Below are 19501 nucleotides of genomic sequence, written 5' to 3'. Positions count from 1 at the left end.
TCGCTTTTTAAACCAGGTATTCCCAATCATCAGTCCTTTTTCAGCACATAAATCTACAAGCTCTTCACCATTTCCGTTTACAACACTGAACACCCCATGTATACCAATTATTCCCTCAACATATATATATATATATATATATATATATATATATATATATATATATATATATAGTTATATATATATATTTTTTTTTTTGCCGCTGTCTCCCGCGTTTGCGAGGTAGCGCAAGGAAACAGACGAAAGAAATGGCCCAACCCACCCCCATACACATGTATATACATATGTCCACACACGCAAATATACATACCTACACAGCTTTCCATGGTTTACCCCAGACGCTTCACATGCCCTGATTCAATCCACTGACAGCACGTCAACCCCGGTATACCACATCGCTCCAATTCACTCTATTCCTTGCCCTCCTTTCACCCTCCTGCATGTTCAGGCCCCGATCACACAAAATCTTTTTCACTCCATCTTTCCACCTCCAATTTGGTCTCCCTCTTCTCCTCGTTCCCTCCACCTCCGACACATATATCCTCTTGGTCAATCTTTCCTCACTCATTCTCTCCATGTGCCCAAACCATTTCAAAACACCGTCATCTGCTCTCTCAACCATGCTCTTTTTATTTCCACACATCTCTCTTACCCTTATGTTACTTACTCGTTCAAACCACCTCACACCACACATTGTCCTCAAACATCTCATTTCCAGCACATCCACCCTCCTGCGCACAACTCTATCCATAGCCCACGCCTCGCAACCATACAACATTGTTGGAACCACTATTCCTTCAAACATACCCATCTTTGCTTTCCGAGATAATGTTCTCGACTTCCACACATTCTTCAAGGCTCCCAGAAATTTTCGCCCCCTCCCCCACCCTATGATCCACTTCTGCTTCCATGGTTCCATCCGCTGCCAGATCCACTCCCAGATATCTAAAACACTTCACTTCCTCCAGTTTTTCTCCATTCAAACTCACCTCCCAATTGACTTGACCCTCAACCCTACTGTACCTAATAACCTTGCTCTTATTCACATTTACTCTTAACTTTCTTCTTTCACACACTTTACCAAACTCAGTCACCAGCTTCTGCAGTTTCTCACGTGAATCAGCCACCAGCGCTGTATCATCAGCGAACAACAACTGACTCACTTCCCAAGCTCTCTCATCCCCAACAGACTTCATACTTGCCCCTCTTTCCAAAACTCTTGCATTCACCTCCGTAATAACCCCATCCATAAACAAATTAAACAACCATGGAGACATCACACACCCCTGCCTGCAAACCTACATTCACTGAGAACCAATCACTTTCCTCTCTTCCTACACGTACACATGCCTTACATCCTCAATAAAAACTTTTCACTGCTTCTAACAACTTGCCTCCCACACCATATATTCTTAATACCTTCCACAGAGCATCTCTATCAACTCTATCATATGACTTCTCCAGATCCATAAATGCTATCCCTAGGGATAGGGGAGAAAGAATACCTCCCACGTATTCCCTGCATGTCGTAGAAGGCGACTAAAAGGGGAGGGAGCGGGGGGGCTGGAAATCCACCCCTCTCATTTTTTTTTTTTCCAAAAGAAGGAACAGAGAAGGGGGCCAGGTGATGATATTCCCTCGAAGGCCCAGTTCTCTGTTCTTAATGCTACCTTGCTAACGTGGGAAATGGCGAATAGTTTGAAAGAAAGAAAGAAATATATAGTTACACTCAATTTTGTGAGTAGACATCAGTTGTTCAGTAGCATCTGGCAGTGCTGCAGCCAGTGTTACCACAGAAACCAATTGAAGTGTCACCTCACCACTTACCATAATCTCCCTCACCACCACCACTTAAATCATAATTTTGGTGATACAGAGATGGATTAGCTTCGGCCAGAGCAAAACCATACGATATCCACTACCTCCTGTTTCACTCCCACCCTCTGTGTTTTGCCAACATGCCACCTCTTTCACTCACTCTACTACAGTCATCATTGTTTATCGAAGAACTGTCATTCCTGATGCAATATTGTACCTCTTTTATTTGTTATTCATTAAGTAGTAAAGTTATATTACTGTAATAAGCTGTGTTTATTAATACCTGTAACCCTCATATACGATACTGAATATATTTCATAGGTAAACAATTTCTTCAGGATTACATCTCCATATGTGCACCCATAAGAGAGCTGTTCTGCTCTGTGCTTCATTTTCCCAAAGTTTATCCTGAATGCTAAATGAAGCATTACAGTACCTTAGTAGTCTTTTTTTTTTTTCTAATCACATTCCACTTTTGTTTAAACGGTGACACAGGTTTTTTAAGATACTTTTTCATTTAAAGTTGACAATTCCAGTTGGTCAGGAATGTACCATTCCTTATTAAACAGTGGGATGGCCTTTTTTTTTTGTAGACATATGTCAAAATACGTAAGATACATTCCACCTCATCATATTTTTCTATCTGTGTTCCTTTCACAAGTGTAATAACAGGTCCATGAGCATTTGAAAGAGCTTTTGCTCAGTGGGGGCTAAAATACAATCTCATCACCCAAGATATATATCCATGAGGATTTACCCTTTTTGGCCACCATGTTGCCATTTGACACTAGCCGATGCTTGTTTGTAAAGAAGATTGGGAGGTTCTAGCTCTTTTCCCTTACTTTACATTGTTGAGTTTAAGCAATTTTCCAGATCACTTCCCACAGTCTGACCTTAGACCTTGACCCATTTGCCTTGCAATACACTATCATTTCTTTCTCACAATGATATTATTGTTTCTGCTTCACAGAACTGGTTGCGTGTGTGCTTTTACCATTAGATAGATCGTATAATTCTTGGCTGGCTACTCTTACATGATTACTTTGTAGCCATTTGCAGCTCAGATTTTAGCCATTTTGATATCTGTTTCCTTGATACATCACTAATCTTTTAGGTTTTTTACCTTGTCATTTCTTTCATAATAAAAGTGGCCTACCCCCTTAGGAAGAGGTAGTTCTTATTTCATCCAAAACTTTTAGATATTTATTTTTCCTCTTTTTACATTTCTTTTTTTTATGAATCAATGAAAGCTTTTGTCCACACCTGGCATCTTGATGTCAGAAAATAATAGGTTGGAATTCACTTTATAAAAGGTGGCATGTAATTAGTACATTTGCCATAGAATGGCTGAGAAATCAGGAAGGGTATAGCAAACTTTGTTGGATGTTGTTTAACCTTGTATCATTATATGTGTATGAAAAGAGGCTCTGTAATGCTAGATTGGCCTGTAGATTTTATAGTTCAGATGTAATTTTTTATGCAGCAGATATAAAGCTAGAAAGAAGTCATAGTAAGTAATAAAGGAATTAAAGTTAGATATCTGGTTCCCAAGGGATGGGTCAGGAAAGTAAAGAAGGAGTATTGAAATTATAAGAATAGAGCAAAGAGAAATTGCCAAAGAGGATATGTAAATGAGGTTGAAATTGATAAGTATTGAGGAGTACTAGACATAAGATGGAACAGAGTGATGGTGAACATTTGTGAATGGGTTTGTCTAAATGGAATAATTGTTAAAGACTGCTCTATTTGGAGGAGCTATTCTTAAACCACCTTAGTGCAAAACAGATGAATAACATGTAAAGGAGTAGATTGGTTTTTAGCATTTGGTTTTGTTAAAATTCTTTGATGAACACTCTGTCTAAAGTATGGACTGATATATTATACATCAGAAATGATAGATTTACCTTTTCATTTAAACTTTTCATTTGGAAATAGCTTAGAATTTTTTTTTAGAGAAAACAGTTTTCTATTTATCATTTTCCCTAAAGGAAATACAAAACTTTTTTGTGAATTCATAGTTTTTTTTATGTCACAGTGACTAATTCATGCTGATGTTGACTTGTCTAGGATGAGAAAAATCTGGGGGAGAACCCAGACATAAAACTAGAAAATTCAACCCATTCAGACAGCCTTATAAAAGAAGAAAAAATTGAGAAGATGTCAGGCTATGAAGCTGATGGTGAAGAAGAGTTTCCTGATGATTCTTTCCACATGGTTACACAGTACAACTGGGAGGAGGATATCATCTGGAGTGGTGATGATATAAAACACAAGGTATAAAGTAGCTTACAATGTGTCTAATTATAAAATTTTCATCCATGAGCAGCATTTGAGGAACATATGGTAAGTAGCTCTGTATGGTCTGGGGAGTTGGGTCCTTATTCAGATGTGCTGGGATATAGCTGTCTTTCTATCTGTTCTTTCTATCTCTTTGATGCCTGTTCCCTCTGGGAACTTCCATCAAGGGGGTAGCCATGGCAAAAAAATTTCCTCTTATCCTTGTCCTTACATGCCTCCCTTGCATACACTGTTCTATGCATCCTTTCACCATTTTTCTCCCTCCAATACTTTCCCACTCTGTTTCTCCATATCACAGGTTTTCTTCCGAAACTAACCCCATTAGTCCTGCTATCACACACTCTCTTTGTAAATTCCCCATCTTGCATTCTTTCCACTTATCCAAACCATCTCAGAGTATTACGTTTCACCCACTCAACCACTCCAAAATACATTCCCTCTGCATTTCCTGTCATACCAAATCTCTCATACATCCTCTCCTTTCTTTCTTCATTCCATTTAGTCATACTACATGCTCCTTTCAGATAACTTATTTCCACAGCCTGGATTCTTGACCTTTGTGACTCATTCCATGACCATTTTTTGGCTGTATAGGTCACGGTCAGGAGGATTATGCTGTCCCTTAAAGCTTTCTTTATTTCCATAAACACATTCTGCCCTTTATCATTCTGTTAGGGGACCCAAGGATCTTCTATGCTGTACTGCTCTCTTCCTTATCTCTCTTTTCATGATGCCAAACTTATCCAGGATAACTTCTAGATATTTGATTTCCTTCACCTCTTCTAGTCTTTCTCCACCATATCTGTAACACAGTTTAGTACACTTTCTTCTCACACTCTGTAGGGCTTTGCAAAATCTATTCCTTCACTCTGTTTCCTTTTAAACACTATTAATTATTTTTACTCACATTTATCTTCAATTGCCAATGCTTATGCAACTCCTTTTCCCTCTCAACAAACAAGGCAGTATCATTCCCAAACAGACTTGTCACTAGCCACTATACCTCATCACCACATTTCATCTCTGCACCCCTTTTCCCTAGTTTTGCCCTCCCAGGTAGTGAGCTCACCACACATTCCTCAGTGCACCCAGGACATTCTCTTTCTCATCCATCTTATGACTCTTTTCAGCTCCCATGATTCCATTTGTTGCTTTTTCCACTCCTGGGTATCTTTCTCCTTTATTTCTTTTTTTAGCTGAGAAAGTATGGGCAACTGAGGCCCAAATCAAAACACTTCACAATGATTGACTCCCCTCACAGGCACCCACACTCCCACCAGACTGTGGACCTACCTATCTCCTCTAAAGTGTTACATGTCCTTTCCTCACCACCCCACCCATAAATAGATTGCACAGCCATAGTAACATCATCAAACCCTGCCACATACTCACCTTCATCTGGAATCACTCACCCTCCTGTCTACCTGCTTGCACTACTTTTCAAAGCTTTCCTCCCGTACCACATTTTTGTAATATCTTCCACAGTGTATCAACCTTATCATATGCTTTCTTTTGATCCATAAATGCCATAAACAGATCCTTCTGTTTCTCTAAATATTTCTCACTAACAGTGTCAGCAAAAATCCTTGTCCACCTCCCCATACATTTTCAAAGGTGCTCCCACAAATGTTTTAGTTTTTTATCTCTTCTTTGGCCTTGATTACCATCTGCAGACATCTGAGCATGGAACTTGCAAAGCTTGTGAATTATTGTAGGTCCATTTTTTTGGATACATACAGTTTTGATCTGAAAGAGGTGAGGCACCACTGATGAGTTGTTGCAGGAAGCAGCCTCCTGATCGTATATCCTGAGCATCCAGTGGGCCAAAAAAATCTTGAGTGTACCCACATTTTTTTGCTTATAGTTAAGAATTTGGGCTTTCTCATTCTTAGAAAGTTAAGAGGCACAGGTAAAAGAAATACAGAGCCCAGAAGCAAACACTTGTACCAGCAACCAGATGTAATAAGATTTCACCTAGAGAGCATCCTGTGCCTTTATTCACAGTATACTTTACCCGTGTATCTCCTATGGAAGTATATGGGGGCGGACAATGTTTTTTGCTGATACTCTACATTTTTCAAGAAAACCCCTTGTCCACACATGAAACCAAATTATTCCTCCCCAATCTGATGTACTATGCATGCCTCAACCCTCTCAATCATGTCTCTTCCATACAGCATATCAGGTATGCTTAACAGACCTATTCCTTAGTAATGTCAATGTTTACTTTTATCCTCTGGTACTATACATAGTCTCCCAATCCTCAGACACCTAACTATGATCCTTACGCACATTGAAAATCCTTACTAACCATTCATAATCTTAAGAAATTTAGTTGAAATGCCATCCATTCCTGCTGCCATATTTCACTGTACTCAAGGCTTTCATCACCTCTTGTCATCAGATTTTAAAAGCAGAACATAACTTCGTGGAAACCCAGTATATTAAGAAATTTTGGTAAGTTGTGTGTGAGAAGTGTATGCTCTTTTTATAATTGATTTTTGCAGAAATTATTTGTTAGATGGTTTAAAATACTGACTTTGGTTTGTGTCTGGGTATTTCATTTGAATCTAGGAGGGAAAATTTTTTGGAGATATTCTTGTGATTGGCACAAACAGTAAAGTTGATTTGTATTAGGATATTCTATATTTATTTTTTCTCATTCTATGATTCTACAAATTACCTTTGTTCATCAACAGCTCAATCAGAAGCGCAAAAACATGGCAGCAGGATGGGTTCCAAGCAGTTACAATCGTACTGCCCAGGCTTTTAGTCAGCCTACCAAAGTTGCCACACCTTTTGCATCCACCAAAAGCACTAAAACTAAAAGCCAGTTGCCGTAAGTATTATTTTTTATAATAAGATACTTGAGCTTCTTGGTAAACTGTATTTAGACCTAAAGATGATGTATCTCAACTGGGTTCATTGGATTGCTTAACTGCATTCATGGAGTAAAGGGATATGTAGTTGAAACATTTTTCTGTAGACTAAACTACATTTCCCCCTTTTAGAATTTTAGAAATTGAAATACAAGGAGGGGAGGGTTTCCAGCTTCCACTCCTGCCCCCTTTAGTTGCCTTCTGTGATACACAGGAAATACATGAGAAGTATTCTTTCTCCCCTATCCCTAGGGATGGATGTGTAATTTGCTTATGGATGGGATGGTTAGGGAGGTAAATACAAGAGTTTTGGAGAGAGGGGCGAGTATGCAGTCTGTTGGGGATGAGAGGGCTTGGGAAGTGAGTCAGTTGTTGTTTGCCAATGATACAGCACTGGTGGCTGATTCAGTTAAGAAACTGCAGAAGTTGGTGACTGACTTTGGAAAAGTGTGTGAAAGGAGAAAGTTGAGAATAAATGTGAATAAGAGCAAGGTTATTAGGTTCAGCAGGGTTGAGGGATAAGTTAACTGGGATGTTAGTTTGAATGGAGAAAAACTTGAGGAAGTGAAGTGTTGTAGATATCTGGGAGTGGACTTGGCAGTGAACGGGACCATGGAAGCAGAAGTGAGTCTCAGTGTGGGGGAGGGAGCAAAGGTCCTGGAAGTGATGAAGATTGTATGGAATGAGAGAACTTTGTCTGGGAGAGCAAAAATGGATATGTTTGAAGGAATTGTAGTTTCAGCAGTATTATATGGTAGTGAGGCATGGGCTGTAGGTAGGGTTGTACAGAGGGGGGTGGATGTTTTAGAAATGAAATGTTTGAGGGCATTATGTGGTGTGAGGTAGTTTGATTAAGTAATGAAATGGTAAGAGAGATGTGTGGAAATGAATAGAATGCAGTTGAGAGAGCAGAAGAGGGTGTGTTGAAATGGTTTGGACACATGGAGAGAGTTAGTGAGGAAAGGTTGACAAAGAGGATATATGTGTCAGAGGTGGAGGGAACAAGGGGGCTGGGTAGTGACAGGAATGGATGAAGGCAAGCAAGTATGAATATGTACATGTTTATGTATGTAATGTCTGCATATGTGTATGTATATGTTGATATATATATGTATGTATATGTGTGTATGTGGGCATTTATGTATATATATATGTGTGCATATGAGTGGATGGGCCATTCTTCATCTGTTTTCTGGCGCTACCTTGCTGATGCAGGAAACAGCGATTATTTATGATAATGGTTTGGTCACATGGAGAGAATGAGTGGGGAAAGATTGACCAAGAGGATATATGTGTCAGAGGTGGAGGGAACGAGGAAAAGTGGGAGACCAAATTGGAGGTGGAAAGATGGAGTGAAAAAGATTTTGAGTGATTGGGGCATGAACATGCAGGAGGGTGAAAGGTGTGCAAGGAATAGAGTGAATTGGAACGATGTGGTATACCGGGGTTGACGTGCTGTCAATGGATTGAACCAGGGCATGTGAAGCGTCTGGGGTAAACCATGCAAAGTGTGTGGGGCCTGGATGTGGAAAGGGAGCTGTGGTTTCGGTGCATTATTACATGACAGCTAGGGACAGTGTGAATGAATGGGGCCTTTGGTGTTTTTCCTAGCGCTACCTCGCACACATGAGGGGGGAGGGGGTTTTTATTCCATGTGTGGCGAGGTGGCGATGGGAACAAATAAAGGCAGACAGTATGAATTATGTACATGTGTATATATGTATATGTCTGTGTGTGTATATATATATGTGTACATTGAGATGTATAGGTATGTATATTGTGCGTGTGTGGACATGTATGTATATACATGTGTATGTGGGTGGGTTGGGCCATTCTTTTGTCTGTTCCCTTGCGCGAACCTTGCTAACGCGGGAGACAGCGACAAAGCAAAATAAATATAATAAATAAATAATTATAATAATATACTTTTTCCAAAAGAAGGAACAGAAAAGGGGGCCAAGCGAGGATATTCCCTCTAAGGCTCACTCCTCCTGTCTTAAAGCTACCTCACTAATGCGGGAAATGGCGAATATATATATTCTCAGTGAATGTTGGTTTGCGGCAGGGGTGCGTGATGTTTCAATGGTTGTTTAATTTGTTTATGGATGGGTTTGTTAGGAAGGTGAATGCAAGAGTTTTGGAGAGAGGGGCAAGTATGCAGTCTGTTGTGGATGAGAGAGCTGGGGAAGTGAGTCAGTTGTTGTTCACTGATGATACAGCATTGGTGGCTGATTCGGGTGAGAAACTGCAGAAACTGGTGACTGAGTTTGGTAAAGTGTGTGAAAGAAGAAAGCTGAGAGTAAATGTGAATAAGAGCAAGGTTATTAGGTACAGTAGGGTTCAGGGACAAGTCAATTGGGAGGTACGTTTGAATGGAGAAAAACTGGAGGAAGTGAAGTGTTTTAGATATCTGGGAGTGGATTTGGCAGCGGATGGAACCATGGAAGTGGAAGAAAGTCATAGGGTGGGGGAGGGGGCGAAAGTTCTGGGAGTGTTGAAAAAGGTGTGGAGGCGAGGACGTTATCTCGGAAAGCAAAAATGGGTATGTTTGAAGGAATAGTGGGTCCAACAATGTTGTATGGTTGCGAGGCATGGGCTATAGATAGAGTTGTGTGGAGGAGGGTGAATGTGTTGGAAATGAGATGTTTGAGGACAATATGTGGTGTGAGGTGGTTTGATCGAGTAAGTAATGAAAGGGCAAGACAGATGTGTGGTAATAAAAAGAGTGTGGTTGAGAGAGCAGAAGAGGGTGTTTTGAAATGGTTTGATCACATGGAGGGAATGGGTGAGGAAAGATTGACCAAGAGGATATATGTGTCAGAGGTGAAGGGAACGAGGAGAAGTGGAAAACCAAATTGGAGGTGGAAAGATTGAGTGAAAAAGATTTTGAGTGATCGAGGCCTGAACATGCAGGAGGGTGAAAGGCGTGCAAGGAGTGGAGTGAATTGGAACGATGCGGTATACCGGGGTTGAAGCGCTGTCAATGGATTGAACCAGGGCACGTGAAGCGTGTGGGGTAAGCCATGGAAAGCTCTGTGGGGCCTGGATGTAGAAAGGTAGCTGTGGTTTCGGTGCATTATACATGACAGCTTGAGACTGAGTGTGACTGAATGTGGCCCTTGTTGTCTTTTCCTAGTGCTACCTGCACCACATGCCGGTCAGATTAACATGAGTTGAACTGTCATTGGCTTTTTTCTTTAATGTGTTCATTTATAGTATTTGTTGCTTTGTATGATATTTAGTGTTCAGTAAAGCAGTTTAGAACAGTTTATGCATATTTTTGGCCACTAGAACCTACCTGATTACTTACATTTAGATAAATTTTTAAACTAGAATGTGTGGTATGATAATATGTGGAGGCTTCTAGTAACTAACCTATGAATTATGGCAACTCCTCTGTGCTAGCCTCCTTCAGGTACTCATTAATGATTCCCAGTTTTTTATGAAGTGACAATATAATGATTTTGCATTATCCTTGCATCTAGTATGGCTAAATCCCCAGGGAAATCTACTTTACTTGTCTCATGTGTCTTTTTATGTTGACAGAAAAAACAGCGATGATGACACTTGGTACTCCATCTTCCCTGTTGAAAATGAGGAGTTAGTGTATGGATGCTGGGAGGACAATATCATCTGGGACCCGGAGAATATGGACTGCATTCCAGAACCTACAGTATTGACTCTTGATCCCAATGATGAGAATATTATACTTGGCATACCAGAAGATGTTGATCCATCAACACTTTCCCAGGGCAGTTGTATTTTTTCCATTTCCTACTTAATAGATGGGGAAGAAGTCACCTTCAGTTTCTGAAATTTAGATAGATTTTCCTTTAGCTTGTCCTGTATTTTGCTTTTGTCTTAATTTTTTCAAACTTAAGTAATCATAGAGAAAGTATTAAGATTGTGGCAAAAGACTTGATACATGTGTGAAATAAAGGCATTACAAAAAATAAAATAATATGAAGGACTTTGCATTAGCATTAGATTTGTATGGCTTATTAGTGGTATGCAGACCACTGTTCCCAGAAGGCAATATTTTGTAACAAATTGTTTGGCAACATGTAAGGGACAGTCAAAAAGTTTTGTAAATAAGGTATGAAATGAAAATTCAGACAAATAGTGTGTAGAGTGTTTTTCAGTATAATCTTCATTGACCTCAAAGCTCATAATTCCAGCCATGTCAGACCAGGCTTAAGTAGCCTTTGTAAGTTTCTTTTCATCCCCAGAGCTGGGTAGGTGGGGCTTTGCTTCAAAATGATGTTTCTTCTCTGGCCATATTAAGAGGGTTACTGAGTTCTTCAGAACTACAAGCATAAGTAGCAGCCTTGTGGACCAGTGTATGGTCATGAAACAAGAACCCACCCATGGCAATTTTTCCCTCTATTTCTCATTCATTGTATTGTGTAGTTTTGAATTATGCTAGCATGACAGTCAACTGTAGTCATTGTATGACATGGCCTATTGTTTATGAGCAGAATCCCTTTGATATCTCAGAAAATTAAGATTATGATTTCATCAGCCATGGATGCATTCAGAACTTCTTGGGGTTGGAAAAGTCTGATTATCAGCTGGGTAGGTTCTGACTTGGAATCAGGGTTCCAATGATTAAGTCAGTTCTCATCCATTGTAACCAGGTGAAAGTGAAACTTGGCTGAAGTGGTTACTTACATTTCAAGGAACTGTGGACTTAAAGCAACTCTGATGTTGATCTAGAGTGCTGAGGTTTGTGGTGACCCATCTTGCCAAAACCTTAGATGTATCCAGAGCTCATAGATCATTGACAAAGTGCTCTCCAACTAGATATACCAAATTAAGTTCTAAGTTCAATCTGCCAATTTGCCTTAATAAAGTTTCATTCCAAATTAAGTTCTATGTTCAATCTGCTCTAATAAAAATTCATAATAGGATGCAGTTGCCTCATCAGTAGCATCTGAAGGTTATACTGACTTTGGGTCATCCTCAGGACTCTCATGCCATGCATGAACAATTTGTCCTCTCTTGTTATTGCAGCACATTAAGAGGCACCATGATTATACTCTAAGAAACATGTTGGTAGTGGATGTTCGTCTCACAGACTTTGTATGGATTAGGACTTAATGATAGTGATGCTTAAATTTGCGTATACTCATTATTTTTACATATGACAATCGTAAGTTTTTAGCTGATACCTGTATCTAGTATCATTGCATCATTCATTAATCAAATACATAAAGCCTTTACAGTTTCGTTTAGTTATTATTATTTTGCTTTGTTGCTGTCTCTTGCGTTAGTGAGGTAGCACAAGGAAACAGACGAAAGACTGGCCCAACCCACCCACATACACATGTATATACATACACGTCCACACACGCAAATATACATACCTATACATCTCAACGTATACATATCTATACACACACAGACATATACATATATACACATGTACATAATTCATACTGTCTGTCTTTATTCATTCCCATTGCCACCCCGCCACACATGAAATAACAACCCCCTTCCCCCGCATGTGCCTGAGGTAGCGCTAGGAAAAGACAACAAAGGCCACATTCGTTCACACTCAGTTTCTAGCTGTCATGTATAATGCACTCAACCACACTCTTTCTATTACCTCACATCTCTCTTAACCTATTATCACTTACTTGATCAAACCACCTCACACCACATATTGTCCTCGAACATCTCATTTCCAGCACATCCACCCTCCTATGCACAACTCTATCTATAGCCCACGCCTCGCAACCATATAACATTGTTAGAACCACTATATCTTCAAACATACCCATTTTTGCTTTCGGAGATAATGTTCTCGACTTCCACACATTCTTCAGCGCTCCCAGAACTTTTGCCCCCTCCCCCACCCTATGATTCACTTCTGCTTCCATGGTTCCATCTGCTGCCAAATCCACTCCCAGACATCTAAAACACTTTACTTCCTCCAGTTTTTCTCCATTCAAACTTACCTCCCAGTTGACTTGTCCCTCAACCCTACTGTACCTAATAACCTTGCTCTTATTCACATTTACTCTTAACTTTCTTCTTTCACACACTTTACCAAACTCAGTCACCAGCTTCTGCAGTTTCTCACATGAATCAGCCACCAGTGCTGTATCATCAGCGAACAACAACTGACTCACTTCCCAAGCTCTCTCATCCAAAACAGACTGCATACTTGCCCCACTTTCCAAAACTCTTGCATTCACCTCCCTAACAACCCCGTCCATAAACAAATTAAACACACCCATGGAGACATCACACACCCCTGCCACGAACCAACATTCACTGAGAGCCGATCACTGTCCTCTCTTCCTACACTTACACAAGCCTTACATCCTCGATAAAAACTTTTCACTGCTTTTAACAACTTGCCCCCACACCATATATTCTTAATACCTTCCACAGAGGATCTCTATCAACTCCTATCATTTGCCTTCTCCAGATCCATAAATGCTACATACAAATCCATTTGCTTTTCTAAGTATTTCTCACATACATTCTTCAAAGCAAACACCTGATCCATCTGGGTGTGGTAAAGTAAAACATGGATGTCTAGGCTTTTCTAAGTGTTCTGTACTTTTTTTGCTTTGGACACTTTAAGTTGGTTTGTCAAGTAAAACCAGCATCTCTATTACTATCTTCATTAACAAAATGCTTCACTGTAGAGTTTAAGAGTTTTAGATGTGAAGCCATTATGAGTGACTGCCATGGTAGCCAACTATGAAATTGGCCGGCCACTTTTTGTCATTCTTGTGTTTTGTTGCTGTATTTTAAGGGTGTTTTTTTTTAAGAATGTCAAAGTCTTTGTTAATATTTGTTGCCCTGAGTATTGTACAAGACTGAGGTTGTGGTTAGTTGAAAGTATATACAATTGGTTGTGTGAGGTTGGTGTGCAAACTTCTGGTGGAGTGGTTGGGCTTGAAGCCATGTTGTGTAGGTGAGAGTGGGATATTTTGCTTCATTCTGTTGCTGATCATTTTTCATAGAGTTTGGCTACTGAAGACAGAGGTGATGTTGGGCAGTAGGAGGAGGAGGAGTTGGGTTGTTTGGAGGGCTTTAAGATTGGTATTGGCAAATATCCAGGTGTTAGGGATTTTGATGGGTAGCCAGCAGTGCTTCCCTAAATATGTCTCTTTCCTCACCCACTCCCTTTGCTTCATTTTCTCTCACCTTTTGCCATTCTACCCAGTCTCTCCTGGTATTTCTTCACACAAGTCTCTTTTCCAAGCTCACCTGCTTTCACCACTCTCTTCTGACTCATATTGTTTCCTCTTATACAAAAACCCTTACAAATATTCACCATTGCCTCTGCTGGTTAATGATCAACACATTCACATCCAAGAGCCTCTTTTGCATGCTTAGCAATTAGTATTAATATTTTATACTTTGTCGCTGTCTCCTGCGTTAGCAAGGTAGCGTAAGGAAACAGATGAAAGAACAGCCCAACCCACCCACATATACATGTATATACATAAACGCCCACATATGCAATTAGTATGTAATCCAATAATTTGTGCTGACCATCTTTGCTCCTCACCCACGTATAAGTATGTATGTCCCTCTTTTTAAACCAGGTATTCCCAGTCACCAGTCGTTTTTGAGCACACTTCCACAAGCTGTCCATCATTCATCTAGACCTCCCTGAACGATAACCACAACTGATACATTACTCACCTTTGCATATAAATCACCCATCACTGATACTTGATCTCTAGCATCAAAACTGCTGACACATTCACTCAGCTACTTTCAAAACACTTGCCTCCTATAATCCTTCTTCTCATGGTCTGGTGTATAAGCATCAATAATCACCCATCTCTCACAGTCCATTTGAATTTTTACCAATATCTGTTTAAAGTTGACTTCCTTGCACTTTTTCACTCATTCCCACAGTTTCTGCTTGAACAGTAGTGCCATCCCTTTCTAGCTCTTGCCTTCACACCAAACTTACTCGTAGTCATGAGGGAAGTGAAAAGTGAGGAGGAATGCATCAGCTTATAAGGAGACCAAACAGACTTAGAAGTTGGTCTGATACATAGGTGATGAAGTTAAACCTAAGCAAATGTAAATTTTTGAGGATGTGACAAAGGGAGAATAAAATGATGTTTTGGAAGGAGGTAAATAAAGTGCGTAAAACAAGAGAATAAATGGGAACATTGGTGAAGGGGGCTAATGGATGGGTGATAAACTAGTGGTGATATGAGGAGATGGAGTGAATATTTTGAAGGTTTGTTAAATGTGTTAGATGATAGAGTGGCAGATATAGGGTGTTTTGGTCGAGGTGGTGTGCGAAGTGAGAGGGTTAGGGAGAATGATTTGGTAAAGAGAGAAGAGGTAGTAAAAGCTTTGTGGAAGGTGAAAGCTGGTAAGGCAGCTGGTTTGGATAGTATTGCAGTGGAATTTATTAAAAAGGGGTAGACTATTGTTGACTGGTTGGTAAGGATATTTAATGTATGTATGACTCATGGTGAGGTGCCTGAGGATTGGCGGAATGCATGCGTAGTGCCATTGTACAAAGGCAAAGGGGATAAAGGTGAGTGCTCAAATTACAGAGGTATAAGTTTGTTGAGTATTCCTGGGAAATTATATGGGAGGGTATTGATTGAAAGGGTGAAGGCATGTACAGAGCATCAGATTGGGGAAGAGCAGTGTGGTTTCAGAAGTGGTAGAGGATGTGCGGAATGGGTGTTTGCTTTGAAGAATGTATGTGAGAAATACTTAGAAAAGCAAATGGATTTGTATGTAGCATTTATGGATCTGGAGAAGGAATACGGTAGAGTTGATAGAGATGCTCTGTGGAAGGTATTGAGAATATATGGCGTGGGAGTTATGTTGTTAGAAGCAGTGAAAAGTTTTTACCGAGGATGTAAGGCATGTGTACGAGTGGGAAGAAAGGAAAGTGCTTGGTTCTCAGAGAATGTCGGTTTGCAGTAAGGGTGCATGATGTCTCCATGGTTGTTTAATTTGTTTATGGGTAGGGTTGTTAGGGAGTTGAATGCTAGAGTTTTGGAAAGAGGGGCAAGTATGCAGTCTGTTGTGGATGAGAGAGCTTGGAAAGTGAGTCAGTTGTTGTTCACTGATGATACAGCGCTGGTGGCTGATTCGGTTGAGAAACTGCAGAAGCTGGTGACTGAGTTTGATAAAGTGTGTGAAAGAAGAATGCTGAGAGTAATTGTGAATAAGAGCAAGGTTATTAGGTACAGTAGGGTTGAGGGACAAGTCAATTGGGAGGTAAGTTTGAATGGAGAGAAATGAAGGAAGTGAAGTGTTTTAGATATCTGGGAGTGGATTTGGTAGCGGATGGAACCATGGAAGCGGAAGTGAGTCACAGGATGGGGTAGGGGGCGAGAGTTCTGGGAGCATTGAAAAATGTGTGGAAGGTGAGAAAAACATTATCTTGGAAAACTAAAATGGTTATGTTTGAAGGAATAGTAGTTCCAACAGTGTTATATGGTTGTGAGGCATGGGCTATAGATAGAGTTTTGCAGAGGAGGGCAGATGTGTTGGAAATGATATGTTTGAGGACAATATGTGGTGTGAGTTGGTTTGATTAAGTAATGAAAGGGTAAGAGAGATATGTGGTAATAAAAAGAATGTGGTTGAGAGAGCAGAAGAGGGTGTTTTGTAATGATTTGGTCACATGGAGAGAATGAGTGAGGAATGATTGGCAAAGAGGATATATGTGTCAGAGGTGGAGGGAATGAGGAGAAGTGGGAGACCAAATTGGAGGTGGAAAGATGGAGTGAAAAAGATTTTGAGCAATTGGGGCCTGAACATGCAGGAGGGTGAAAGGCATGCAAGGAATAGAGTGAATTGGAACGATGTGGTATACCGGGGTCAACGTGCTGTCAGTGGATTGAACCAGGGCATGTGAAGTGTCTGGGGTAAACCATGGAGAATTTTGTGGAGCCTAGATATGGAAAGGGAGCTGTGGTTTCGGTGCATTATACATGACCGCTAGAGATTGAGTGTGAATGAATGTGGCCTTTGTTGTCTTTTCCTAGCGCTACCTTGCGCACATGCGGGGGAGGGGGTTGTCTTTTCATTTGTGGCGGGGTGGCGACAGGAATGAATAAAGGCAGCAAGTATGAATTATGCACATGTGTATATATGTATATGTCTGTGTATGAATGTATAGATATGTATATTTGCATGTGTGGACGTCTATGTATATACATGTGTATGTGAGTGGGTTGGGCCATTCTTTCGTCTATTTCCTTGCACTACCTCGCTAGTGCGGGAGACAACGAAAAAGCATAATAAATAAATGATAGACAAGACAAAGCAAAAGACAGCCTCAGAGTGATTGTTATCTAGCAGGACATAAGCTTAAGGATTCTTAGTATGTGAAGGACTTGGGAGTTGATATTGTCTTTAACTTGTTACCAGAGTCCCACATTAGGAGAATAGTTAGGGAGACAAAATGTCTCCTGAAAAATATCAGAATAGCTTTCAAGTTTATGGATAAGGAAATATTTAGCAAGGTGTTTACATCCTTCATAAGTCCATAACTAGAACATATATCTCAGGTTTGGTTACTGCACCTAAAGAAGCACAAAGAGCTCATAGCAAAAATCATAGGGCAACGAAGATGATATCAAAATTGAGAGAGCTAAGTTACAGGGAAAGGCAAAGGGCTTTAAATTTACCCTCACTGGAAGAGAGAAGAGTGAACATGTTGGCAATGAAATCATTTGGTGTGAGGAGGGTTCATATGATAAGAAATGACTAGGTAGGTGAGAATTATGGTAGTAAAAGGTGTATGTATGATAGGGCTGAAAAGGGGATGCTGAAAATGATTAGCTAATCACATATGGAGGGGGTAAGAGTGTATATATGTTGGAATTGGAGGTAGCAAAGAAAAGGGGGAACCCAAGGGGGGTGGAAGGATGATGTGGACGATGCTTTTAAGTGTTTGGGGCCTGAACGTCCTGAAGAGTGTGAGATGTGTAAGGGATAGAACAGATTGGAGCTGTGTGATATACAAGGGTTGGTGTGCTGTCAGTGAGCTTAACCAGGGCATATGAAGTACTCATTTATGTGGGACTCTGGTTTCATGGCATTATACATGATAGTTAGAGAGTTGATATGAATAAATGAGGCCATTCCTTGTCTGTTCTTGGTGCTGACTTGAGAATGGTGAACAAGTATGAAGAACGCCAAGTGAAGTTTCTTATCCTCCTCAAAGGCTTAGTGTTGGGTGTCTGAATGTGTATTGATGTAACCAAGATGAAAAGAAAGGAGAGAGAGGTAGTGTGTTTGAGTAAAGTAACCTGGATATTAATATATTCATTTATACAGACACTTATACCTTACCTCACCTTACTTTTGTGTTCCAAAAACCTCTTCTTAGGGGCCCCTGCAGTGCTTAAGAAACCCCAAAATATTGTTGGCTTTCTTTTTCCCGTATTCATCAGGATAGGGGCAGCGTATAATGCATGTGTAGAGAAGATGTATAATGCAAATATAATGGTTTAACGTCTCTTTTCAGCTGATGCTCCAGTGAAGGTTAAGATACCCCATCCTCATGTGAAGAAGTCAAAGATTCTCTTGGGAAAAGCTGGTGTCATCACTACAATTGAGGAAGAATCACCTCCCCCTCCACCCAAGTCTCCGGACAAAGATCCATTCAACATTTCCAATGATGAATACTACCAGCCTAAATCCTCTGAACAGACTATTAAGATGTCCATGGGTGGAGGACTTCTTCAGCATTCTACTCCAGTGGTGAGCTTTTCGCCTTTTTGTATTGATTGGAATGATTTTTATGTGCTTGATTATGCTTACAGGACATACATTCTATCAGCTAGCTGGTCATGACCTGTACCCTGGTCTCTACCTTTAGGTTGTAAAGGAATTTACAGCCTGGAGCCAGCTGTCAATTTTACCAGCTGTTTAAGGTCAGTACATGTAATTTTCACATAGGAAAATAAAGAAAATAGCTGTATCTTAGCAGACTGTAAAGTTTTATTGGAAAAATTGATTCACACCATTTTTGTAAAAACGCATGTGCCCTTGCATTGTACATAATTATCATTTTAACCCATTGACTGCTGATATGCCATATGTGGCATTTGATACCTCCAGCAGTTGACTTCAAGTGTGCAGTATGTGATCTGGGGCATTTAAAATCCTGGATGTAATAAACATTGGGGTATTAAGTTAGAAACCAACTGTTGGCTTCCCAGACAGTTTCCACATCCTTTGCCCATTTTTTTTTTTTCCAAATCAGCTGTATAATAACCATCAAAAAGCTTAGGGGTAGTGTATAATTTTTGTGCTACCCAGGCACCCAGGAAAATATGTATAGATATTGTGTGGAGATTGTCCCTGGGTATAGGGGAGAAAGAATGCTTCCCACATATTCCCTGCGTGTCATAGAAGGCAACTAAAAGGGGAGGGAGCGGGGGGCTGGAAATCCTCCCCTCCAGTTTTTTTTACTTTTCCAAAGGGGGCCAAGAGAGGATTTTCTCTCTAAGGCTCAGTCCTCTGTTCTTAAAGCTACCTTGCTG

The 19501-nt window shown here is 40.3% G+C and overlaps 1 protein-coding gene across 1 annotated transcript in view; it reads left to right on the top strand.

The window, feature by feature from the left end:
- The window catches only part of Taf1 (TATA-box binding protein associated factor 1), a 323621-nt gene that overhangs the window by 69728 nt on the left and 234392 nt on the right, over positions 1–19501 (top strand). Inside the window, exons 7-10 of the mRNA XM_071676313.1 lie at positions 3886–4092; positions 6816–6955; positions 10542–10750; positions 18481–18716. Coding sequence (XP_071532414.1) covers positions 3886–4092; positions 6816–6955; positions 10542–10750; positions 18481–18716 — 792 coding nt within the window. The remainder of the gene's footprint in view (positions 1–3885; positions 4093–6815; positions 6956–10541; positions 10751–18480; positions 18717–19501) is intronic.

The sequence above is a fragment of the Panulirus ornatus genome, chromosome 1, assembly GCF_036320965.1.
Source record: "Panulirus ornatus isolate Po-2019 chromosome 1, ASM3632096v1, whole genome shotgun sequence".
NCBI lineage: Eukaryota > Metazoa > Arthropoda > Malacostraca > Decapoda > Palinuridae > Panulirus > Panulirus ornatus.
The sequence above is the reverse complement of the archived record's forward strand: the minus strand, read 5'-3'. Positions and strand labels throughout refer to the sequence as shown.